Consider the following 26,478-nt stretch of genomic DNA (forward strand, 5'->3'; position numbering starts at 1 on the left):
TGGCCTTCACCAGAAACAATCTGCAAAGGAAGAGGTCAAGTCAGAGGGGCATAATGTACCATGTACACAGCCTGCACTGACAGCGGCCTGGCATTCACGCAACAGGAGTGGATTCCCACTCTGGGTTCTTTGGGGGACACAAATCAGAGCTAGAGACTGCTGCTCTGAAGTTTTGATGGCAGCAGAACACATAGCTATGGGCTGAAGGGCAGATAAAAAGGGTCTGGTCTTGGTCTATACAAGTAAAAGATGACTCGGACTGAAAGGTGTCCCTTTCAGCTCATTAGTCCTCTCCAAGCAGGTCCATCTCTGAGGCAGCACTAACCAACTCCTGACAGGGAAAAGCAGGCTCTGCTCCCGTTTCACCCCAAGTGAAAGGAATCACAACTCCCAAGATGTGGCACTTGGAGCCTTGCCCCAACCCAAGAGCTGGGCGAGGGTGAGGGTACCTTGCTCTGCAGGTTCATCATGGACTTCTCAAAGGTCTTCGGCGGAGCCCTCTGGTGGTTACACAAAATGGCAACCGCTCTGTTGGCACGGTTATAGGAAAGGATCTTTGCTGGGATGTTGTCATCAGCTGCAAAGTACAAGAAAGTGGTGAACAAGTGGGTTCTCCAAGGCTGTACAGCCCCAGGCAGTGTCCCACAGTCACTGCAGACCTTCCCTTCTGATGGCCCAGTCTCAACAGCACACTCTAATTACCATTCTAATTAGACAACTCCACCCTGAGCCTTAACTCCTTCTGGGACAGTTTCTTCAATAGCAACGAAGACACCATTTGCCACTCAAGAAAGGAGAAGCACACCCATGCCCAGAGCAGAGGGCAGCAGGACCACACCGCTCAAGACACTCTTGGGCTCCACAGATTCAACGTGGCCACTTTATAAAGTTGTTAATACCAGTGCTTGACGGAGAGGTTGTGAATGAGCAGCCAAGAAACACGGGGCTGTTACAGACGCATCTGCCTCGCCTGGCACAATTAACAGGAAGCAAGTAAGAGGTTTGGTAAAGGACAGGCACAAAGTAGCAGGTGGCACATCTCGGTGTGCTCACAAGTTCAGCTCTGCCCTGCCCCAAAGCTCTGCTCAGCTACCCCAAAACATCGTCTGGCAGCAGATTTTTGGTCAGGCCTCAGCTGTCTGACATTTGCACTGAGAACAGTGACGAGGAAGTGGTGTACAGACACAAGAGCTGTGGCTAAGCCAAGGAAGCCAGCTCTGTACTGCAGGGTAAGATCTGTCCCCCTCAGAGTTTCAAGGACAAGACTTACGATTAGTGAGCTCCTTGAGCTGCTGCTGTAGCGTGATGGAGGCGTTGTAAGTACGGAATACCTTGGCCGTCAGTCCCTCCATAAGGTCTTGAAGATGTTTATTTAAGATACTGGTCTAAGGAAGCAGAAAGGAGACCACAGTTAGCGCAAGAACTGACCACAGCATTTGTGAAACCTCTGGACACGCTGCTGACTAAGACATGGCTGAAGCCCAGTGCACTCAGACCTGACCACAACAGTGTGGCCACAACCTTACTGAAACCACAGGAAAAGTGAACAAAGAACCAACAAGTATTAGAATGGTATCAAGTACCACAAAGCGTCTAAAAATGTTTACTTCATTGTGGAGGTTTTGGTTCCCAACAGGTCAAAACGTGCCTGTGCCACCCCCAGGGAAGGTGCCTGAACCCAGTGCTCCCACAGAGCCAAACGTGCAGATGGGGATAGCATCTGAAAATCTGTCACCTCACACCATCACCTTCTCTCAACTCTGAGAAAAACCTCCCCAAGTCAGAGCCAGGCAGGCTCACCCGGACCAAAGCCCATCGCTTCAGGAACCTGCAGGCACAGTGGACAATACAGACACTGACTGAGACAGACTCTCACGGCTTTTAGGCCACTCAGGCCAGCTCTGGAAGAAAATTGCCACTGAAACCATTTCTGGATCAGAGCAGCCATTACTGCCCGGTGCAGAGTGAGCCTGTTTGTGATGCTCTACCACCATCCCTCACTATTAACTACGTGCTTACATTGAGGCGGTCAAAGAGGTCATCCTCAGGCTGCTTGTTCTCCATGAACAGCTGAAGATTCTTAAACACCTGCAGGAAAAGAAAACTGGTAACTTCGGGGCACACAGACCAGACAGTGATGGGTAGCAGTAACACATAAGGAAGCAACACTGCCAGGGAGCCACTCAAACTGTTCTCAGGCAACAGTGATGATGCTGGATGATGCTTCCCAGCAGGCAAAGACCCATCTCTCAATACAACGCTTGTGTTGACAGTTCCTCCCTCCTGAGCATTCAATGCCCTTTATCCTCATCCTTTGCATCAAGATTGCAGGAGACCCGATTCTGCTCTGGTTCAGCTGCCTAACAGAGACACAGACCCCAAAGCTACCACCCTTCCCTTGCCCTCCATCATTACTCCAGCCAAAGAGACCCCTGAGCCATTTCCCATGGACTGAAGCTACCAAAACCCAGCCACTCTCACTGCTACACTAAATGTTTCATATAGTTCCATCCCAAACAAGTCTCACTGGGGTAGGGAGAATAATCAAAGCATCTTTGATTATACAGAGACCACAAATCCCAGCTCTGTGTGCTCCAAATCCCCAGTTCCCAGCTTCTCAACAACACATTCTTCTTCTACAGACACCTAATATACAAAGATTTCTAGTTCCACAATGATCAATTCCCCATTGTAAGCACTTAAGAAGAAATACCAAGAGATACCAACACCAATACAATTAAACTGGAAAAATGTTTTGTTCTTTAAACAAGGAAGTAAGAATTCCAGCACATTCTGATTTCTATAGCAGCCATAGTTTGGATTTTTCAGTTATTTTGTTCCCCAAGAGGCCAACATTTACTGCTGATTATTGTTACAATTACCACAGCATTATACATGCGGTATCTAACACACTGTGCTGACTGCAGAGAGGTGGGCCAGATGCAAAGCTGTTACAGCCACAAAACCAGAAGTCTTTTTGGATAAGTGCCCTCCAGGTTCACACTGCTGGATGGGGATTTATTCTGGAATGAGGTCAAGATCACAGCAGATTCGAAATCGGTGGCTGAGAAAGAAATAAAGGAATTAACATTGCCTGGGAAAGAAGTCTTGGTTGGTAGACAGGCTGAGAGCCCAGAAGTATCAGCACACCTACTCTGTTTGCTCTGGAGCACCCAAGATCAAGACCTACCTCGGGGAGGGCTCAGCTCCAACATGAACAAAAGCACTGTGACAGAGAAGCTAGGGTCAGGAAAGCCCAAGTCAAACTATCACTCTATCAGTGCCGGCCAGCACCGTATTTCAGAACCTGTTATGCTGTTACTTGTCATATGGGCACAGAACTCTACCATCTACGGGTGACAAAACCAACTCTGTGTGTACGTATGTGTTTGTGGAGATGCCTTACCCTCTTCTCAACAGGGACTTTGTTGTAGTATCGGATGGAATCTTTTCCCAAGAAGTCAAACTCAACCACGTATTCCTGGCCGTCCAGTTCGGGATGCAGCTTGATATGTTCTACTCTCAGCGAGCAGCAGCCCACGGTGTCGGCTGTCTCTCCTTCCTCTTTTTCATTACCAGCTCTCAGGGCAAGCTACATTTAGATCAAAACAAGAGAAATAAGCACTTCAAACCATCCCAGTAACGTATAGATGCTGGAAACTTTTAGACACTGGCTGAGAAGCAGTAGTGTCCGTAAGAGAAGGAAAATACATTTGAGTGGATAAAATTGACACTTAACAAAATTGTAATATGAAAACCCTTAAGTTCTCTTTAAATCTGTTTTACATAACCCTACACTGAAGCCACATATCTACCAGAATATCTCATTTTTGTTTTTTTTAAGAGAAGCTTAAAGCAAGGTGTTTTACCAACTTTTGCTCGTTAAGTAACTCAAACTGTATGACGGTTCTGATTAATGGAAATCCATTTCAAAACTGACTTCCATATGAACTCCACCTGATATAAATTCATAAAGTTCAGTCGTTCATCTTTATGATCCTACCTCTTCACTTCACACTAAATAAATACACTTTAAACAGCATATGGGGCACTTGGCTTATATATAAATAATCAAAAGGCTACAATTTGGCTGCATAAAAGAGTGTTTTAAAAGTACTGGCTAAACCAATTTCTAACTTTTGAAAAAAAAAACCTTCAAATGTTCATATGAAACCACAATTATTCAAATCAAAGTTCCCTGGTTTACATCAAACTATTTTGAATAAAAACTGTTAATGTAGTTGGTCAAGACACCATACACTGCCAGGGCAACAGCTCTCTGGGAACTGGTTTTAAGTAGCTTTAAATGCATCCATACAGCTGCAGGTTTTTTAACGCTGCGGTGAAAAAATTAGCATAATTATGAAACCTCACAACTGCGACCTCAAACTAAAGAGGTGACAAACCAGCAGAAATTCCCAGCAGGAAAACTGAAACAGCTGGAGACAAAAGGCCCACACAAACTTCCCAGTAATCCAACTGGGCGATTCTGGAACCACACTGTGAATTTTGCCTGAACTAAAACAATGCTGCCTGAAATAGCCACCTCCAGTACAATAGTTCATTGCTCTGGATTCCAGGTAATGGGAAGGAAAAGGAGACGGGGCATGCCCACCAGGAAATCTCGGGATACCTTAGTAACTGGGCTCAACTCTGCCTCAGGAACGGACACACAGCATTCCTGAGGATTCCCAGCAGGAGGGGAAAGGTAAGAGGAATATGCTAGAGAAGGGGCCTTACTTTATCAATGAAGTACAGCGCCACAGCCCGCTGCCGTACTTTCATCTCTTTGGATTTCCAGTCTTCTCGATATTGATTCCGGATTTTATCTACGCACTTCTTCAACCTCCGGGCCGTCTCGTACTTCTGCCAGTCCTTCTCGCCCTGCAGGGAAGGTTGGAGTAGAGTCAGCATTAGAAAGCAGGCAAAGGACTGCTTCCAATCTGCATCTCAGGGCTTTGTAACTCTGCGTGTGGCAAATGGGTCTCGCTGTACAAAAGCACTGAGATTTTGCTGCTGAGCAGCTCGGCTTCCAACTCCACCGCCGTGCAGCTGTAGGTAATTCAGATTTCCATGATATTAAATGCTTCCACAGAAGCGACTATAAAGACACAAAAGACATTATGTCTTCCATGCTTCTCAACATATAAATGATTTCCTCTGCTTTATTCAGACGACACTTATGTTCTTTCAGCTGTGTAATTAAACACCCATAAAATGTAAAAGCAACACCAACAGTTCATCATCATTATTTTATATTCAAGCCATGGCAAAAAAAGAGGGCATAAATTCACAAGGAACAGAGATTTTTCCCTATACTTGTAGGACAAACCCATTTTCCAATCGAGGAAAAAAATCTCTTAAAAAACTTCATGAGAAGAATTTAAATCTTACCCCTGAAACTGAAGGCTACTTATCTTTCAATAGGTTTATCACTGCTTTTATGGAATTGATCCAGTGGCTGGTTATTTGCTCCTCAGCAGGGTTTGTTTTCCTTCAGCCATGAGCTCCTTTTATCATCCTTCTCAGCCAGTAGCTTGGCCACGTTTCTCACAGAACAGTAGGGGTCAGAAGGGACCTCTAGAGACCATCTAGTCCATCTAGTTTCATTTTACAACTGACTAATTAGCAACCCGTGGTAAGAACTTCACTACGTGATCAGGCAGGGGAAATTGGGGCAAAAATAGGTAAAATATCCACCACAGCAAGTCTGATTTTGGACAAATTGCTTCCTTTTAGGTTTACACAGAGTAAAGGATTCCTACTAGGAATGACACAACGATGTCAGTATAGAATGAAATAACGAGTCAGCTTTACTTCCCATCTCTCTCCTAGCCCTACGTTTGCTTCTTGGAGACATGACCAGGAAGATGTATTTTTTTAAACTAGATTTTTACCTTAATTCTTGAGCTAGGGTTCAACATGATGTATTTGATAGAGCCTTGGATATTCTCAGTCCATGACACCAGCCAGGTAACTTTGTTATCATGCCGGACCTCCTTCCATTTGTGTCCTGGAGGAGGTGAAGGGATCTTGGAATCCCTGCAGAGAATTAAAAAACAACAACCAAAAACTATTTAAAGAGACTTGCACAGTATCAAAATAAAGTAATAAATATCGTCACACAAAGAAAGAACATGGAAAGAAACTGAGGCAACATAACTATATATTTCCATGAGCAGGAAATTAATTGAATCATACCGAACAAAGATCAGAAATGTAACTGCTATCGATATGTATCTGCTGAAGAATTATACTACAGGAGGGAACACACACTGCTAGGACCAGCTTTGATTTGTGGACACTTATCAGGACAAGACTGAAGAGAAGCCCACCAAACCTTAGCTTTCAACATCAAGGAAGACAAAGTAGGGCAACCTACCTAGAAGAAAATTAATTTCTGGTAATACTAGCAGGAAAGACTGTTTAAGCAGATGTAGGCTGTTGGCACGAGGAAGAAGAAACGTTGAGAAAGTTCTACATCAAACCCATGACCCAGTCTTTGTTTGCATGACTATGTTTCTTATCCATATAAGATAAACACCATGTGTATTTCTGCGTGCTTGAATATCAATCTATATAGGACTTTTTAAAAGAAGCTATCCTATCTAGAAAGCAAAGCCAAGGTGTGAAGCCCCCCGTGCTCACTTGCTGCAGTTAATGATGATGTCTTCTGGCATGATGCGTCTCTTCAACATGCCCATTTTGGGATGGTTGCCACGACCTCGGAAGAGACCTGGGGGTTCAATCTTAAAGTTGGCAATCCTCTCCTTGTGGTTGTCCATCACACAGTAACCATATTCCTTCAATAGCCGCTCATTCTCCTCTTTGATTTTCTGCAAAAAGCCAAAGTTAAAGATGATATGGTCTACCCAGCACCACACACATACCTCTAAATGCCAAGATTTATGAAATGTTGATATTTGCACCATACTAATTCTGAAAACCCAACTCAAAACCAGATCCTCATCTGTATCAACACACAGAGTAACAGACTGTCCGGAAAAGCATTCATAAAATGCAAGCAGCACAAACAAACTAGAAAAGGGGAAAGAATGTGTGAAAACTCTCTTAAAACTTGTATTTGAGGGAAATAGATTAGGGCTGGTGAAGAAAGCTACCGTTTTGCCACCAGAGACATTTACCTCTATCCACATACCACAGCTACAAGGGCAGCCCCAGCACAGCACTGCTGCTTTACAGCCTATATTCAGCATTTGACTTCCACTGGACTTTACATCTTTGTTGTTTACATATTAAAACTTCAGTGTTTGAACTCAGCATCAGAAACCAGGCAGTGGAATGTCTCCCGCCTGCCACATGTCAAGCCTGTGTCAGCAAATGGTCTCACAAGCAGAACACAGTCTCCTAAGTAAAAATGTGCTGAGATTTCACTGCATACTTCTGTGCTTGAACTCTTAATTACATAGAAGGAAAAATAAAAACATTGCAGCTCAAAATAAAACATCTGACCCACAGACAGCGCTGGTGTGCCAGTGGCCAAAAAAAGCCACTTCTGCTCCTGCTACCACGGATGAGACTGAGAAGGGCTCACCCGCACCTTTATCAGATGGAAACAGCAGTAAGACACGGGCTCTCTATTTTGGTGGGACCCCTCTGACCCCAAAGGCCATAATTCCAGGCTACCAGGCCCCTCATTCAAAGGGTAATTACTGTAGCGTTGCAAAAGACCAACTGAGAACTTGGGGCAAGTTTCCAGCTTCCATTGCAGTAAGTCTCAGTCATCTAAACTATTTCATTCTCTCCCCGCAAGCCACTGTAGCCATGCTACCAGAAAAGAAAGTTCATTTTTTATTCAGAAAACGGCATTACCAAATATTTAAGATTTGTACTCTCATTTTATTCACTACTGTCATAGCTGCAACCCTTCTATCATCCCCAAATTTGCCTTCCAAATTCAAGGAGCATCTAAAATGAAAATCTATCTTTAACTGAGTATCCACTGCTCATTATTGGCCAAGGACCAACGCTCCTGAGGAGGCAGCACCTCTGATTCTCTTTACTTAAACAAGATCAGGAGCCTTAGCACTATCAATATCATTTGAAGTCAGGATGAAGATTCAGCTGTAAACACAGGGCTTTGCCCTACATGAGCTGCACAGTAAAGATTCCTTCAGTTAAGATGAAAGTAGTAAACACCAACTTATAAACAGCAAGGCAGGCAGAGGAATGACTACACAAAGATGTTTACAAGCCAGCTGAGAATCAAGAAGTCTCCTAGAATTCCCTCTGGTACCTGTTTTTCCTCCTTGGACATCTGTTTCCTAGCTTCCGACTGAGCTTTGAAATACTGGCTCATGTGGGTGAAGTCACACTTGCTGAGGTTGGTGATAGTGCTCTTCTCTTCAGAGGTCATTTCCTTGCAGAAAGAAAGCAGCACTTTAAGTTTTCATATATAGTAAGTTTTCATGCACAGTAGAGCTTACCCTATCCCAGGCAGTTTAAAGAGGAACAACAGACAGGTTCTCACAATAAACCCCCAGGAATCCCCAAATTTTTGCACATGCTCACTCCAGCTAAGGTCAAAGAGAAAAGGACAAGAAGCAGAGAGTATGTAGTGCTGGCCTTCCAGCAGTCTGATCTCTGTGAGCACTGGACAATGCTGTACCACCTCCCAAAGTGCTCTCACACTCAACAGCAGCTGGGACTGCTGAGGGATAGGGAGAAAAATCCAGTAACCCATCTAGAGAAACTGCATCAACTGATCTAAAGGTTTGATTTCATGGCTGATGACCGAGGTGAAGTTCTTACTGTTAGGCCTTTGGAAGGGGCTTCCTTCTAATATAAAGCTGGCTCTTTAACAAGGCACATAACCGTCAGATCAGCTATACCCTGTCATGCTGTAACAGGCAAATTTGGCTGGAAGAAGTCTGACTTTGTTGGTTTAGAGAAGTACTTATGATACGGCCCTTCCTGGTGAAACTACAGGATAGACTGGAAACTTCACAGCTACAACCTGAGGTAGCTTTTAGTTGCCATAAGCTAACTCTCCTGTGCATGGAACAGTAGCTCCTTCCCAGCAGACAGTGCTGAGGAGCCCTCAGCCGTGCCTGCAGTCACCGCAGCCCAGGACCACGCTCATACCTTCCTCCAGTCTTTGAAAAAGTTTTTCCTGAAGATCTCCTTTGTAGTGTACTCATGATCAAGCATTTTTGCAAAGAACGTGGCAACTTCTTCTGCTTTGGTACTCAGCTTCATGACTTTACCTACAAAGAAAGGTTTTCTTTTTAAAGAAAATGGTAAACAGGAATTGAAGCCAGAAAGAGGACATAGTAACTACCTCAAAATATGCTGTATTTTTCCCACAGAGAAGTTCTTCTTAAAAATGCTACATAGTACTGCGAATTGGACGGACAGAGGAAACAGAAGAGCAGAATTGCTTGACTTTCATCATAAACATTTCAAAAAAAAGTTTCCTCTGGAATCTAAACATTAAAAAAAGCCACAGCAATCTGATGTGAGGCAGGTCTGAGAGATGCAGGGCAGGAAGGGGAAAAGGCCTCCTGCAGGAAACCCTCTGCTGAGACACCCCCGTGCTGTGTACGCTCCTGGGGAGACACTGCTGTTTGAAGTGAAAGAGGCGAGGGATTTTATTAAATTTCATGTTCTGGCACTCAGACATATGGGAAATACAGTCTCTGTATTCTTCTTCTTCCCACAGGGGGACTCTGCTTTGGAACACCCCTTCTCGCCTTCAGCTATTTCTAGCTCTTCCATAGGAAAAGCCCTTCCTATGGATACACCACAATCAGGCTGGGAAGCGATGCCAAATATTTAACTCCCCTTCATTGCAGGGAAACACATCAGGATTGTGCTAAACAGTTTCCTTTGCCATGGGAATGCACCCTGTGTCTCCAAACCAGGCTCAAAAGGTAGTTATTTTTAAGAAAGGCTGATCTTTCAGCGAACAGAGAGGCGACATTTCAGCTTGTCTGCCAGGCTGCAGCACAAAGAGAAACTGCTGCAAGGGAAGGCTTTAAAACACATGGGGAAAACAGGCTGCTGCAACATCGAAGCCGTGGATTCCACATCTAACATTCCCATCGAGCATCTTTTTTTGGTCCAGATCGCATTCCTGACAACACGGGAGGTGCCAGTGATCCCCGGGAAGGGTTTTGCATGCAGCTCACATCTCCAGCTAGTTGCAAGAAATGTTTAAAGTCCCAATGGGCTGGCAGACAGTCAACACCTGTGGATTTTTAAACGACCATTTCACTGCACAAAAGTCAATACAAGAAACACTACCGGTGATTCTAGGCTCTTGGAAAAAAATACCATGCTTTTGATTTACTACATGTTTGAAAAAGTTGCATCATCTCCAAAATTAAAGCATGGGAGTCAGCCATAAAGCCTCAAGATCTATAAACCCTTAGCAAAAGGTCCTCCCAATGATCTGAGAATATTCCACAATTAAATTAAACCACCAGTAACTCTGCCAATTTTTAAGCTGCAACCTAAAATACAGCATTTGTTTGCTTATAACAGGAAATGGGGGAAGGGAGAGAGAGCAAGGGAAACGGTTGTTCCAGGCTGCGAGTCTAGCTTGGAAGAGGCTATCGAGTTAGTAACACGTTATGGGGCTGAAATGACTGCTATCTTCCCCAAATAGCTGAAGGCTCAGTCACCTTTATCTAATCGCTTTAGAACATATTTCATAGGACTCAATTTCATCGGACTCAATTTCATCTTTTTTTTACAAAGGTTTGAAAAGGCTCTCAGTGACGGGGCTGGCCATTTAAAGGAAAAAAAAAAAAAAGAGATTTGTTGCGGAGGTGTGAATATTAGTTACCTGATGTAAAAACTGAAAACCAAAAAGCAACGGGGGGACATAAGGAGCAGAAGATGCCACACAGCCATGACTGAAATGCAGCTCCCACCCCACGCTCTTACCTTGCCACATCTACAGAAAAACGTGCAAGTTCAACCCACCTCTGGGGCACGAGCTGTAGTTTGTTAACCCACAGTCACTCAAACGTATAGTCCTAAAAGGTGGCTTTGGCATTTCTAGCTCCTCTACCGAGTCCTGGCACTGTGGGCACTAACAGCACCTCCAGCAGTCGTTACAGGAGATGAAAACAGGGAATCTCACCACAACTCAATCACTGGCCGAGGGAGAGATTCCTGCAGCCGGCTGGCCAGCCAGAGCGTGATTATCGAGCCCTACAAATCATCCTGGGATAATCTTGAAATTAGACAACGCCTCGTGAGCACAGACAGCAGCTCTCAGCAGTTGCTGTGCAAATCAGACATCTCATTATTTTTTTCTTAGTTTCTCAAGGAAGACTTATGTCATGGCTTAATTTGCCAGAACCCCCCTGCCCACCCCGTAATTGTTGAGCCTATTGATGAATTTCTGCCATGACAGAGGCTGCAAAAACCCCTGCACTTCCTAGAGGTTTCATGAAATAGATGGCTAGATAGAAGAGAAGCTTATTTCTACCTGCACTGAAGGGATAGCTACAGTACAATTTGTCCCTCTTCTCTTCTCTAGACAGCAGGAGAGATATCATACATTCTTCAATAGAGGGTAAAAATTCCAACCTCGTATCAAGTTCTTATCAAACCCTAAGAAAGAAGCCTGTATGCATCCCTGATCACTATGCTGTTTGCTTGGAGATAGCCTTTAACAGGATGAAAAAATGTTTATTTCACTACATTGTTGCTGAAAATGAATGCCACCTGTTTATCAATATTTAAAAACACCGTGTCACACAAAACCAGCACGTTGCTCCTGGAAGAGTTCCATGTGCAGATGTCCCCTTCACCAAAAAACTACGTTTTCATCCATTCAAATACCTCCCACTTAATTCAATCCTGGGTCAATTTGATCCTTCATTTAACACAATCACAGGACTAAAAGGAAAACACACGGGTCATCAAGTCTGGTCTCCAGCAGGAATCACATCATATAATCCCTTCCACATGAGCCTCTAACAACCAGTCAGCCCAGCATATTAGACTCCCATATCAATTAGTTCTACCACACACAACGGTCAGTGACTGGGACCATGACTTACACCAGAGGGCTGTGTCCTTGAGGCCAGGGTCATCCCATGTGTTTCTACAAGATCCTACTCATCTGTATCAAAATTCAATTGTCTTTTACTCTGCTCATGCCACCAAATGATCACGAATTTCCTCACAGACGGTGAAAGTTGCAGTTCATAGGGTTAAAGGAAACACAGCAAATCTAAAGGTGACCAGTGATGAAATAACCACAATTACATATTCTACTGGTTATATGCTGCTGCTCTCAGGCATAAGACACTCTCACACTGTTTAGGAACTGGAAAGATTTATCACTGTAGCAGAGCGAGAACAAGTTCATCTCTGTGTCAGCTTGGTTAGCAGAATTCAGCAGGCTCTTCCTTTACTTCTACAGATTGTTCCTTCACTTCTCCATTGAGGAACTTCTTTTAAGCTAACCACTAAAACAAAACCACCTCCTCATCTCTTCAGTCCCCGGAAGAACACCACAATACCCTGAGAATGTTTATTTCTCTTCCCAGCAAGTGGAAACACAGATTAACTCACCATCATAATAAAACTTGACATTTTCAGGCAGAGGTTCATATGGTGGAGCAAATACAGGACCTTTGTGCTCTAGGAACTTCCATTTAATGCCTTCGGGATAGCGCTCTTCTTCCCACCTTCAAGAGAGAAATATGAACCAATACAATTTTAAGCTCCTAATCTTCATTTTATTACTATGTGGGTATCAGAGTATGCTACAAAAAAATCAGCAAGCAATTATTGCTTTGCTGGGCACATACCAAGTACAAATATTCAATGCACTGTCACAAATTCTTTTTTTTTTTTTTTCCTCCCCCTCCTTTTTTAAAAATAGCCCAGCCATGTCCATGAACAGAACACCTTGGGTCACAGGTTATCTGATTGCACCATAGACCTCACCTCCCACTTGCTGCTCTTTCCACGAAAATCACACAGCTGAAAAAGCTTAGAACTTAAGAAAATGAAGAATTCAGTCTTGTAAAACAGCTAGGATCATGCCAAATTAGAGTCAGCTGTGATCTAACATCAGGTCCAGGATGCCAGCTCAGCAAAGCCAAACAATTGCAGCATATTATGCAGCTGCTTTCAGATGCGGACACGTTTGCCATTAAGGGCAGAGATAAAGAAACAGATGTTCATTTACGACCTAAATGAGAGCAAACCTGCTCGGAGACAGAAACCTGCTCTGTCATTTTAAATACATTCCAATTCTTTGGGTAAGAAAAGCATACTTGAAGAAAAACAGAGTAGCACAGGAAAATTGCAAACTAGCCTTAAAGTATCCCGATAAAAATGTTCTGCAGATGATGCATGAGGTATCACATCACAGCAAGGTAGGCGCCACCAATCCCACATTCCAAGGGAACAAACTCCCAGGGTCAGCAATTCATCTACAGAGAAAAGGGGTCCCACCAGGCCAGTATCCTCCCCCCAGTTCCCAGCACCCTGCGCCCAAGCCACCAACCCCTCCCCACACTCCTCCCCTCTACTTCTTTCATGACTCCCAGAACATTACTGCTACATGCTGCAGGCACAGGATTCCCTGCTGAGAAAGGCTATTTTATCTTTGTGATTAATCAACTGGAAGACCATTAACCTGTCACAGGACTCAGCCTTTGAATTGCCCAGACAACTTTGTTGAGCAGCCATGACAATAAAAAAAAACAACCACAATATTTAAGCTTCCCTCTAGTGTCAGCCCTATGGAGATGTCCCATCCTGGGTGCCAGAGCAGCTGAGATGTGCATGTACTGCACCTCAGAACTGCGATGCACAAATACAGCTCGCTTCATCCCCACCGAGACACGAGCTTCACTGTACAGAGGATAAAAGGTACAGAGAGGGAAAAAGAGCTTCTGCCACTCAAAATGCTTCACCGGTGCCTGTGCTTCAATCTTTTAGGAACAACAATGGTATAGGACATTCCCATAGCATTACACAAAGGCACCACCTTCGACCGCAGCACTAGACCTGACTTTTTTCTTACAAGAAGCTCAGCGACATCTTTAACAGCAGAGCACACAACCCCAGCCATCAGCACAAAACCTGCCTGCTAGATTTCAGTCCCTGCCTGGGAAAAAGGCTTGAGTAAACTATGTTGATATAAGAAACTAATATTGACATTTGAAGTCTACATCCCAAATATTTACATTCCTAATGATTGTTTTTTTTAAATTAATTAGAAGCTAGAAATCTAAATATTTTGTCAAACACAGGCCTAGGTTCTTCCACCCAGAAGCTCCTTCCAGCAAAATAAATCTAAACCATTCGCCTCTTCTCCCAGCCAGAAAAAGGTTATCCTCTCTGACAATGAGTGCTTTTATTTCAGTAAGAAAAAATGAGGGGATCATTCACCGTAACTACTACTTTACAGGACAGGTTTGTCATTCTTGCTTTTCAGCCGAGGCTTTTTAAGATTTATCACTCTGGTATTTACTCGATGTGAAATTCTATTCCTCCACCCATTCCTGTTCTTCTGTAAAGGACGCAGGTAAAAGGTCCTAATGCAACGTTCTACACATGGTTTTGTGGGAGCAAGGAAAATGCTGCCTATCAGGAAAGCTGCCTGACTGATTTCAGCAGAAATTGTGCTAATCAGTCATACAGTTTCCTTGATTAAATCCCATATCAAACCTGTCTAAGGCTGTGGTGGCTCAGGAAGGCAGACTTCGGGAGGGGTTTTCAATTGAATGAAAATAGAAAAGATTCTTAGGAAAAAAACAGAATATACCTCAGGGATATGTTATTTCAAGGAAATGAACTTGCTGTAACACAAGGTGGGAGAAGTGCTCCTAAGGTATACTTCTGGGTCACAGATTCTTCACACGCTGACAGGGTGTGAAAATGACCTCTAAAAGAGCTCCACATGGTGATGAACAAGGCCAATGCCTTGGGAATGTCTAGCATCAAGTATTCACAGAAGTGAGGATGAAAACGCTCAAGGCAGCGAGCACTCGAGGAAGCAGCCAAAAAAAAAAAAAAAAAAAAAAAGGTATCAGGAGTTCAGAAAATTGATTCAGATGGAACATAAAAATGCCCTTAAGAGAGACAACTGAAGTGCAGATGAAACCCTGTCCAGCAAAGACACGCTATACAAAGCTGCAGATGGATGAGAGGAACATCAGCAGAAGGATGCAGTTACCTACTGCCAAATTTTGCAAAACATGCTTTCAGAGGCAGTTTTCCTCAGCAGTAAGCACAAACCACAGAGTTTAACACAGCTACCTGGGGCTGTGCTGCCAAGGCAGGCGGGGGGAGAACGGTAGAGCTTTCCAGTAAAGGGTTTCTGGAGAAGGATACACACGACAATAAAAGGGAGCTGCGATGACAGAATATTAAGTTGGACAGAACCAGCAAGGGCAGCTGAGAAAAAGCCAAAAAGACAACAGATCCTTAAGGCTTAGAGACCTTCTGTAGCTTCCTATTGCTTCATGTCCCTGTAGTTTAATGTCAAAGCACATTAAAAATATGCTGTCGAAGGGCAAGAAAAAAGTAAATTGCAGAGGGGCCTGGAAACCAAATTTCTAAGAGATTATACAAGTATGAAAAAAATATGCAAGTGCTGATGTTCTGAGGGAGCTGTGACAATCAAAGAGAAATATGCAGAGACTATAAACAGTACAGAACAATTTTTCTTTTTAAAGATGAATCAATAAGAGTGACAATAAAGGGGTAAAAGACTGAATCTGAAAGGACTGAAGAAAATTGCAGAGGCTTTCCCCAACACTACAGATGTATTAAAAATAGCCTAATGGTCCGAGAAAAGAAAACGCTCATGGAAACATCATCCCCAAAAGGTCATAAAAATACATTACAGGAGATTACAGCAGTGCAGGAAACACATATGCTTTTGAAAACCACATACACATTAAACTGAGGGAAGTACTAAGGCCCAAACTTCAAAACACACAAGCAATTGCTCCTCAAATCCAGCAACAGCAATAGCTTAAATTACTGTGGATAGTTAAAAAAAAAAAAACCAGCACATTTCTTACACAGAGCACTACAGGCGGGACAGGCCTTCTTCCAAATGAACCACAAAATTCAGATTTATTTTAAAAAGGATCTAAAAAAACTGAAAAGTGAGTGAAAGCATAACTTCAGTTGCTCAGTGACGTTACTTTAGGATCCTGGGCAAGACAGAAAGTGCTTTCCAATCAAAACTTATTTTCAAAATTCGTTTTCCAAACAGTCCAAGCTTAAGGTCACTTGACCAACTTTCAATTTTGTGCCAGAGGCAGAACCAGCTCTGAGAGGCGCACAGTTGACATCCAGCTAGAATAAAAAGGTAGACACCCTCTCATGTTTACCCTCTATGTAACACAGGTAAGATCTACTAGAATACTAGTTAATAGATCTGCTTATATTTATATATTCCTGCTGATACCCCAAGCCCACAAGTTTTCACACGGCTCAGAAGAGCGTCAGCAGGGAGCAGGTTCTGGGCACAAGAACACCGGTATCTGATCATTATGGGTAGCCTCTACATTCTATAGATAGAAGAAAAACAAAACAAAACCAACCAAACCAAACCAACCAACCAAACAAAAAAACCAAACCAAACCAAAAGCCCAAAGAAACAAACCACAAAAAACTTATTTCTTGTCTTAGGTATACAAAAAAAGGTACTTCCTTTCTTCTTGAGAGGATAAACATAGTGAATGAGGTATTTATTTGGAGCTTACTGCCCGTAAGCCAATTATCCTCATGAACAAATCCTCATGAATCAATGAAAGCAAGCCAGATGTGCTTATTGAGTCAGCACAGGAGGTAAGAGGGAAGCCCAGGTGCAGAGGGCAGCCTACATCATTGATATATAGTTACCATTTCCATTTTTGCTCCTCTTCTTTTTTCGGCTTCTTTCTCTTGTCTGCTTCAGGGACTTTCTTATCTTTGCTCTTAGCTTTCTTTGCTTTGCTGTCCTGCAAAACGAGTAAGGAACTGTTAGAAAAAGCTACTGTATTTCCACCCTGCCTGAAAAGACATTATAAAACTAAAAGACTGTCTCTCTTGGGGTATATAAGTTTGAGCACAAACATCTGAATTCCTGTGGCCTCTCTACATAAATGCACTCTTAGATCATCCTATTAAGTCAAAGCCTGCCGATGGTGCCACGTAATGTTTAAAGCCAAATTCTTTTACTTCACACTCGGGACATGCCAAGTGCACACACAGCTAGTTATTCTGCCTCACCTGATAAGCAGCAAGTCTGGGCCACTTAGTTACAGAAACCCCCTCCTTGGCCTGCTCTAGCATATCTAGTGTGGGAAATGCTACAGAGCACACTTACAATGCTGTGAAGTGGCTGCTGGGAACGTATAGAGACACTTTCAATGAATTAAAGAATGAATCCTGTTGGCAGGAGGCCCTTGCAGCAAATGCCTCACAAGGGTATCTTTCCTAGATGTTCATTAGTCTGAAATGATGGCTGCCCTCTCTTCGCTGAGTCCCGTCACAAGAAATTTGCACCCTAGGTTACATCTAAAAGCCTTAAATGTCTTTCTAGCAGGTGATCTTGGATTCATCTCTCAAGCTTCTGAACTGGGCTACATCATCTCTTCAATTACCAGATGTTGTTAGTAAGGTTGCTCTACCCTCTGCAACCTACCAGAGGGACAGCAAATGGCCTGGAATAAGCTGGAAGTTCACATCCTGGAGGCATCTTCTCCATCCGTTGTTTTAACAGTAAGAGAGAGAGTTTTCCTGACTTTTTATGGCTCGGGACCAGAGATGGGGTTCTATCACATGCAGCTCTGTCCCAGACTGGCCCCTGCCTCCCTACTCTTGAATCACATTCCTCCTGCTCTACGTAATTCAACACCAAATCATCAGCCTGGCTCCTCTAGATCATAGAAATAAATTCATCTTTCACATTACCTCTTCTTCCTCTTGTTTCACAGCGAATGGCCTGGAATAAGCTGGAAGTTCACATCCTGGAGGCATCTTCTCCATCCGTTGTTTTAACAGTAAGAGAGAGAGTTTTCCTGACTTTTTATGGCTCGGGACCAGAGATGGGGTTCTATCACATGCAGCTCTGTCCCAGACTGGCCCCTGCCTCCCTACTCTTGAATCACATTCCTCCTGCTCTACGTAATTCAACACCAAATCATCAGCCTGGCTCCTCTAGATCATAGAAATAAATTCATCTTTCACATTACCTCTTCTTCCTCTTGTTTCCTTTTCTTTGCTTTCTTAATATCTTCTGTTTTGATTTTCTTGGGTTTATAGTCAGCACTGTAAGAACAGAAAGACCAGCTGATGGAAATAATCAAGCTTTCAGCACAAAAAATAAAGAGAAGTCGTACACACACAAAGTTTGTGTGCATAAATTCACAATATTTCTGGCATATTTGATTTCTAAAGAATATTATTTTATGCCCCAATGTCTGAAGACTGAATAATCCTTGTCTAGCAAAACAGCCACTACAAGTTTCAGACTGTTGAAGCAAAAATCTTCCTTGATGAAGGATCGATTATAAAGCATTAGTAGCCACCCAGTGATTACAGGGGATGGGATAAATGGGCAAAAGCTCTGTGGCATGTTCTACCTCCAAGTCCCTTTCCTGTCATCAGTCTGGGATCTGCCCACAGAGCTCGCTTTCTGCATCCCCCACTAGTTCAAACAATAGCAAAATTGACTACTGGCAAATTCTTAATCTTTCCATTGCAGACATGAGATGGGAGATCACAAGAACTTCACAGAAGGCAGCAGATGATTACACAAAAGAGAAGATGTCACACCCATCTCTCTTGGAAGCTGAGAAATACCACACAGGGACAGAACACCATTAAGGTTAAACTCTTCCAACCCTTTAACTCCAGACTGCTAAGAATGTCACACTCTCTAATGAGCTGGATGCACGTAGATGGTGACCGACCACAGTGTGACGTAATCGGCTTTTATTTTCCTGGGTAGGTTACTATATCAGGCAAACTCCATGTGTGCTTTTCCAATATTTAGAGACAAAACTCCCCAGCATGACCCACCGTGTATTTAGAGTCTAAGGCGGATCATACCAAGCAGTGCAGGCAAACCTCCCCCACTCCCCCAAACAGGCTGACAATGCATTTTCTTCCTCTTGTGCAGTCATTTCCTCGCCCAACAGAAACCACCGCAGCCACTCAGCCAGCATTAACACCTCACTTCCTTAGACTGATGTTTTGCAATCTTCATCCGTGTCTTTTCTCTACCTACCTTACGATTTTTTTTTCCTCTTTTTATTTACTAGCACTGCAACATTTCACAGAGAGCTTCTAACAGCATAAGGAGTCTGGTCTCAGACCTCTAGTCATCTGTCTGAACAAATTCATGCTAACGACCTGAAACCCCACCTGCTCCCTGAATGTTATCTTTTTTAAGCTAAAGGTTAAGGTCCAAGTCACCAGCACCCACGCCACTTACTCATCATCCTCTCGAGGTCTCTTCAGCGGTTTGGAGTCCTCTTTAGGAGACGCATAAAACCCATCATCGTCTGGTTCATCCTTAATACGTGGAGGACTACAAAAAATAAACAAAGAAAGGTGGTTCTAACTTCAATAATGAAGTTTCTTGGAAACCAGAAACAACTCAGTTTTAAGAGATGATCGTCTGCAAAGTGAGCAAGTGCTCCAGTCCTGAAATGTGTTGACATCCTGAGACCATAAAGAGCTGAGATGTGTCATTCTCCAAATATCCACAGGACAAGAGTCTTCAGCGTCTATGCATTTGCCATTTCTCAAGAAACATCAAGATCAATTTCTACTGCTTAGATTTCACTGTGTCTCTCTGAGGTTTTGAGTAAAGACTGTAGCTTCCAGCACTTTCAAACATTCTTAAACCAAAACTGAAATACACACGTGTGGGCAGTCAAATAGAGGGTATTATTTAGTTTCAACTCAATACCCTTATAGAGCCTGATAAGAGAGAAAACTATTATCAACTAAGCAAAGATTTGAAAGCTATTCCCCTGAATCTTTTGCCAACTAAATAGTGAGGCATGTGAAAATCCGAAAAGGAAACAAAGATTTGGCAAAATTAAACTGATCAGTCTCTTTTCACTACCCAAACTGCAGGAAGCAAATAATCCTGTCCCTTTCAACAGACCGCAAATATTAAATTAGGCTCGATGTTTTCAGCCATAATGTCCCAATACACCCGTACTAAGAAAAAAAAAAAAAGAATATAAGTATAGGAGAGACTATCCCTTTAAACAAACTCATTACTGCTAGATTTCACAGAAGCATTTCACTTATCTTCATAAGGAAAAAGACGTCTCAAAGAGTCCAAAATTACATTTTGAAGCACTTAGCGCTGCTCCACTCAGGTAGAAAAAGTAACAGTGCCATCCTGGGCTTTCCTATTCATATTCAATCAGCAATTTCTATATCAAATTGACTTAGGTTCCAAGTCAACATGCAGATTTTGCAATCGGATGGAGCTGGAGAAAAAACCCCAGCATTTTGCTTGGTAGTTCAGAGTCAGCAAGAGACATTCTGGAGTCTTATTTTAGCTGGTGATGTGTCCATGAAGCAGAACAAGGCAGTTTGCTCTTTCACAGCTCTAAAGCCACTGCAGCGCTGGCAGATGCAACTCAGGGGAAAAGGATACGTGCTGCTGGAAGAAGCCATTTCTGTGGCATCGCCTGGGATTAACTAAGACACAAGTCTGCAGCACGTAGACAGTTGCAAAACATCTATGGAAAAAGAAGTATTTGTCCCATTTAATTTATTCTGCCTTCCAGGCAGAAATTGAGAACCACTGTCCGTTAAGCTGCTAGGAATTTTATCTAGTCTATTTTAATGCCGAAATATTTTGCAACATTTTATAATAGCGGGAAATAAAGTGTGATTAAATTGAAAGAAAGGAGCTGTATGACCAAGCTGAACCTTGACTTGCATTGTTCCCAAGACTGTAACATCGCTCATCCTACCAAGTCTTAAGAAAATCAAAACCATGTGAGCGAGGACATTTTTCTCTGGTGAATCCGTAAAAGAACATTTCAGCAACAACAAAAAGAAAGTAATTACTTTACTCTTAGCCAGTTTTTGGCCCTGAAGAAGGCACAATTGTGATGGCTCCTTCAGGCTTCCCCTCAAAGACATAAAAAAATGCTCTTGAACCTAAGGAAGACTTGATTACCTTGATATGAGAACACTCAATGTCCCTGGTGAGATCAGCACATGCGTGGAATTCTGCTGAATAGCAGAGGCTAGAAAGAGTTATTATTAACTGTCTCCTACACCACGAAGCACCTAAACGCCATTGCTTTGTATTTCCAGAGTATCCCCAAAAGGGCCTGGAGAGGGCGCCTCTTCCCTGTGCCAAGCGTAACTACTTAGTTTGCATTTTTAAATAGGCGTAAGAAAATGAAACAGATGGAGGAACTCATGTCAAGAGGGCACATTCAAAATATGCAAAGAATAACTGGCAGGCATGGACTACAGAAGTGTCTTCTCCAATCTCTCTAGTCCACAGAACACAGTGAGATGGAAGGATTTATTTTTTTTAAGTGGATTCGTAAAACCGGGCGCATGACTGAAAGCTTTTCTTGCCTAACGGATATGAACACAAGCATCCACCACACCACAGACCTCCTAATAAGTCCATGGACTGGATTTACCACCTTCAGAACAACCAATGGCTGGATTCAAACAAGTCACAGGAGATCTCAGTTGGTCAACTATTATTAAAAAAGTACTCTTCTCAATTGCTCACTTCAGGTTTTTAATAGCAGTACTTCACAATGACTGATATAACACCTAAGTCCAGGAGCCTCCATTGTTAGCAGGAATTTAGCAGAGCAGGACACCTAGGCATTTTCTGAAGGTACTTCTGATTTCACACAAGCACCCTCCTTACTCCTCGCTCCTCTGCAAAGGCTTTAGGCTGCAGTCACATACAGAAGAGCCACTCGGAGACAATCTGGACTGTCTTTACAAGCCCTATCTCCACAAGGCTGCCTGCAGGGTTCAAGTTCCAATTTTAGAACAGAGGTTCTTTCAACTCCAGCTACCAATGTTTCCATAGTTCAATCTGTGCTCAGCAGAATCCAACTATTTAATACTTGGACAAACCCAGCATGTGCAGGCAGATTCCAGGTATTCCACAGCTCCCATCCCCAGTCACTAGGTAAGCAGATCAATTACTAGTTCCTGTAACTGACAAGACTATTGCAGGAAGGGGTCAAAAGCATTCCGATTTTTTCCCCGCGACCAAGTGAGAGGAGTCAAACACTGAGCACCTAAGTAGTCAAACTGCAATGATTTCCAGATCATCAATCCGATTTCTTACCTGGAGAAGCCATTTTCCTTTTCCTTCTTTATTTTTATATCACCAGAAGATGATTTAATCTGAAAAACATAAAAAGTAGCAGCTGATCAGCACTGCCCAGAGCACTTTATGTTTTTCCAACATGCAACATACACAGGATACTATGACTATCTTCATCCTCTGTAGCCCTCAGTGACCTACGTGACCCACCAAAAAGGCAAGATTTTCTGTAAGTATTTTCAGTACTTTTTGGCTCTCCAATTGCTTCAGTAGATTGGAGTTAAGTATACAGTTTGTCCAACTTGTCTGTCTGTCCTTGCATGGAACAAACGTAATCTAACAGATTTTTCTCCCTTGTCTCTGGATCTGAGTTTGACAAAGGGAAAGGCAACAGAGGACAAATTATGGATCCAGTGGACACAGCTCCACTGTGGAACTCTTTCTGTTCACAATATCTGCAGTTAAAGCCCTTACAAGTGCATATCTAGCACTCCAGAAAAGCAGTCTCTGGGTCAGCGTGGGCAGTGTGGGGATAGTTCTCTCCAGATTGACAAAAACTTGGAAGTATAAGGTACATCTAACCCACTGAGTTTGCATCATTCAACCATATAAACCACAACCATCCTCTCATCTGTCCCACAGGAGACACCTACCTTCTCTTCCTTTCTCTTCTCCTTGTCTTTATCTTTGTGTTTGTCTTTGTGTTTCTCTGAGCTGCCATCTTTGTGTTTGGTTTTCTCCTTGTCTTTGTGTTTCTTTTCCGAGGAATCTTTGTGCTCACTGCAAGACAAGAGAGTGTGTTTGCAGAGGGGAACAGGAGGAGATTTGACCGATACAGACAACTGCCAGAGGTAGAGTCACAGTTTTTGACGATTATGAACCCTACAAAATAAGGGATCACCTTAGGAGGAAGACCCACCACCGTCTCCTGTCACATGCCATCCATTCTGCTTGAGAGGAAGAGGAACAGGAGGGAACATACCGGATACAAAAAACCACCAGAGGTAGAGAGTCACAGTTTTTGATGATTATGAACCCTACAAAATAAGGGATCACCTTAGGAGGAAGACCCACCACCGTCTCCTGTCACATGCCATCCATTCTGCTTGAGAGGAAGAGGAACAGGAGGGAACATACCACAAAACCACAGCCGCCAAGCGTTCCACTTCAGGAAAACCCCCATTAGCCTGGGCTGCTGAAGAAATCCACAGCTGTTACACTTAAGAGCTCACACTTTGGGCTGAATTCCCACCGTCTCTGCTTTTCCACTGTTTTTCTAGTCCATGTAAAAGGTCACTGGAATAAAGCCACCGGTCCTGTCAATGCCCGTGTCAGCTTTTGCTCAGACAACAGTTTGTCACCGTAGCAGCTCTCATCTTTGGAACTTAAAGAGAAAACCGCTGATCTCTGTTATTCCCAAACAGATGGGAAAACCAGAGCAAACAGGATACGGGATGTCCTTGTGTTTATGCAAAGTCAAACAGAAAAGGCAGGAATAACGCTGTGGTCCTCACTTGGAGCCATTTCGTCAGCTGTGCCTTGCCAGCACGGTCAGCCCAGCTCTGTGTGGCAGAAACGACCTGCCACCAGGACAGGGACTCACCAAAGGTGTTTCCAGGTGACAATCTGGTCTGCTGCTACTCGAGAGTCTGGTGCTACGGACAGCAGTATTAAAAGTTTAATACCCAAAGTTCTTTAGTCAGAACAGATGAAGAAACACCCCCAAGGAGAAGAAACAGATTTAAAAAAAAGAAAAAAAAAATCCGTTTCTACCTTCTTCTTGATTTCTGAGTGATTTAGGTAAACCTGGATGGCATTTTCAAGTTTTTCTTATCACCCAGAAAGACACATGGTCGTTTTCAAATGAAAATGAGTTTTCTCATGGAGTGACTTGACCCTGGGAGGCAGAAAGTGAGGAAATGCTCTTAAACAGACTCACAATAGAAGCTGCAAGAACTGGCCAGCAGGATTAGCAGCACTGTTGTGGAAAGCCACGCAGCAAGGCGTCCATTCAACAGGCCTTTAAGAAACATTTTTAAGGTTGTGTGGACTCCCTGAGGTCGCTCTGGGTTTAAGCAAGGCAAAGGCACAGTGGAAATCGGGCTCTCCTCTACTGGGCATGGTCAGGCACCAAGCAAACTGGCAGTTCATGCTCCTCCTTCCTCAGCACCCGACTCCCATCACTACTGCTTCTCCTCAGGACTACGCAACACAAGACACAGCTTTACTAGAAACAGGAGACTTCCTTATTTCAGTTATTTCAACACTCAAGTGCAAGCCCAAACCGATCCAGGGGAACACAGCCCTGAAAAACAGCAACCCTCGAACACCTGGTAAGAGCGTGATTTTTAAAAAACAATATACACTTCAAGTCTTGTTTCTATCATAAAAACCAGACAGCAAAAGGATTGGATGTTTGATGGCTGCAGAAAGCAAGCAGCACGTTAACCAGCTCCTGTAAAGCCTGTGTGTGATTAAAAGGCAGGCAACCACAGTCACAACCACCCCAACCTACAGCCAGCTGTAGAACTGCGGAGTTAAGTCCAACATGGAGAGTTTCAGAGCCCCACGTAACACTAGCACGAATGGACCTGAACCTCCAAAAGGTCTAAATTATTCAAGCTCAGAGCAGCACACACTCCAATAAATACACACCGCCCTTCCGAGCCCAAGCAGCTAAAGCGTGAAAATCCATCTCTGAAGGAAATCAGTATATTCACCTACTGTGTCGCATTAAAAGAGACCAGTAGGAAGAGAAACCAGTTTCATTTTAACCCCCTACCAACCTCTTTATCTACATATAAAACCGTAAAGGAGTATCTAAATATTAAGAGGCAACTGGCACTCTAGAAATTCTTGTAGATAAGACACACAGCACCACATGTTGCCTGCGAGTGAAGCTGCAACAACTGCAGACTATTCTTACCCAGCAGATCGTGTTGTGTACATGGTGTGATGAGGACATGCCAGTACATCCACAGAACATCCTGACACTGGATCTCAGAAACCCGCGAGCGGCTCCTGCTCAGATCTGACACACCACCTTCTGAACCCTGTTTATTCATCGCTATCTCAGACTCAAACCACCAATTTCATCTGCCTATGCTCCATCTAGATTCTTATTGACAGTCTGAAAGAACAAATCCCACATATCTCATTAATCGTTTTTAAACTCAGGGAGGTCTGGAAGTTCTGACTTGGTATTGTTTGCAAAAGATTTAAGTTTTACAACTACAAAGGTGTATCATCATACAGGAAAAACCACAATGAACAAACACACGAGCCTTAGGCCCATTTTGTTCTCTGCCAATCTTCTTATGGCTGTTTTCTGACTCTTTCTTGTTCTTATTTGATATTTAAATCCTGCCTGAAATAACTCAGACAACAATTTGCATCTTAAAACATTGGTACACACAGCAATCGATAGAGTTAAGGTAAAGTTCATGACATTGTCTGTTACTTGGTAGTTTGGAATAGCAAAAAAAGTAAAAAAAAAAACAAACCACCATATTCGTTCTCACCAGCAGCCAAAAGCACCAGCTTTTAATATGTGACTGACAAAGCCCTGGGATGTACACAAAATGTGTTTAAAAGCAAATTAATAGGTAACAATCTACACCTGCAAAGCTAATATAATAAAAATAAGAAAATTCCATTGGACTAGAGAAGCAGTGACAATTTTTGTATGTGTTGAATGCTTACACACTACAGTTGGAATAAAAAAAAGGGCTAAAAATGTATGCTTGCTTAAAAAGCTCAAATGACATCGCTCTCAAAAGAGAGTATGTGGCCACCATACAAAAGCTGGTACAGAATCTAATCTAAAGCTAAGATTTTTTCAGCACTGCACTCAGAATCAAGAAGTCTGGATTCCTGACTCAGTCTGAGTTGCTGGGTTTTTTATTTTTTAATCACAAGACTATCCTTCCCCTTTGCTCTGCAGCGAGCAATAAGATTTCTCACCAAAGCAATGTGGGCTCAGATAACCCAATGAAACTCTGTCTCCAGTTTCACTCTGCAGCTTCGTTTTCCAAGCAGCAGTATTGGTGGCTGGGCCCTGAGGTCTTGCTTGTTGCTGCTCCTGGTATGTGACTGGAAGAAATTCCCCAGATAAAAATCTGATTTCGTGTGCTACTTGCTCCAATATGAAAAAAGGAAAAAAAAAGCATACATTTCTTTCCCTCATTTGTAAGTAG

At 43.1% G+C, this 26,478-nt stretch overlaps 1 protein-coding gene across 1 annotated transcript in view; it reads right to left on the reverse strand.

The window, feature by feature from the left end:
• Positions 1-26,478, reverse strand: part of TOP1 (topoisomerase (DNA) I) — a 67,382-nt gene that overhangs the window by 3,267 nt on the left and 37,637 nt on the right. Inside the window, exons 4-18 of the mRNA XM_014941263.1 lie at positions 22,936-23,062; positions 22,304-22,362; positions 19,436-19,531; positions 18,192-18,267; positions 16,858-16,955; positions 12,556-12,671; positions 9,106-9,227; positions 8,258-8,380; positions 6,649-6,836; positions 5,898-6,042; positions 4,741-4,884; positions 3,407-3,592; positions 2,020-2,088; positions 1,271-1,385; positions 450-577 (exon numbers count right to left, since the gene is read on the reverse strand). Of these exons, the coding sequence (XP_014796749.1) occupies positions 450-577; positions 1,271-1,385; positions 2,020-2,088; positions 3,407-3,592; positions 4,741-4,884; positions 5,898-6,042; positions 6,649-6,836; positions 8,258-8,380; positions 9,106-9,227; positions 12,556-12,671; positions 16,858-16,955; positions 18,192-18,267; positions 19,436-19,531; positions 22,304-22,362; positions 22,936-23,062 (1,792 nt within the window). The remainder of the gene's footprint in view (positions 1-449; positions 578-1,270; positions 1,386-2,019; positions 2,089-3,406; positions 3,593-4,740; positions 4,885-5,897; positions 6,043-6,648; positions 6,837-8,257; positions 8,381-9,105; positions 9,228-12,555; positions 12,672-16,857; positions 16,956-18,191; positions 18,268-19,435; positions 19,532-22,303; positions 22,363-22,935; positions 23,063-26,478) is intronic.

The sequence above is a fragment of the Calidris pugnax genome, unplaced genomic scaffold, assembly GCF_001431845.1.
Source record: "Calidris pugnax isolate Ruff unplaced genomic scaffold, ASM143184v1 scaffold55, whole genome shotgun sequence".
In the NCBI taxonomy this organism is placed as follows: Eukaryota; Metazoa; Chordata; class Aves; order Charadriiformes; family Scolopacidae; genus Calidris; species Calidris pugnax.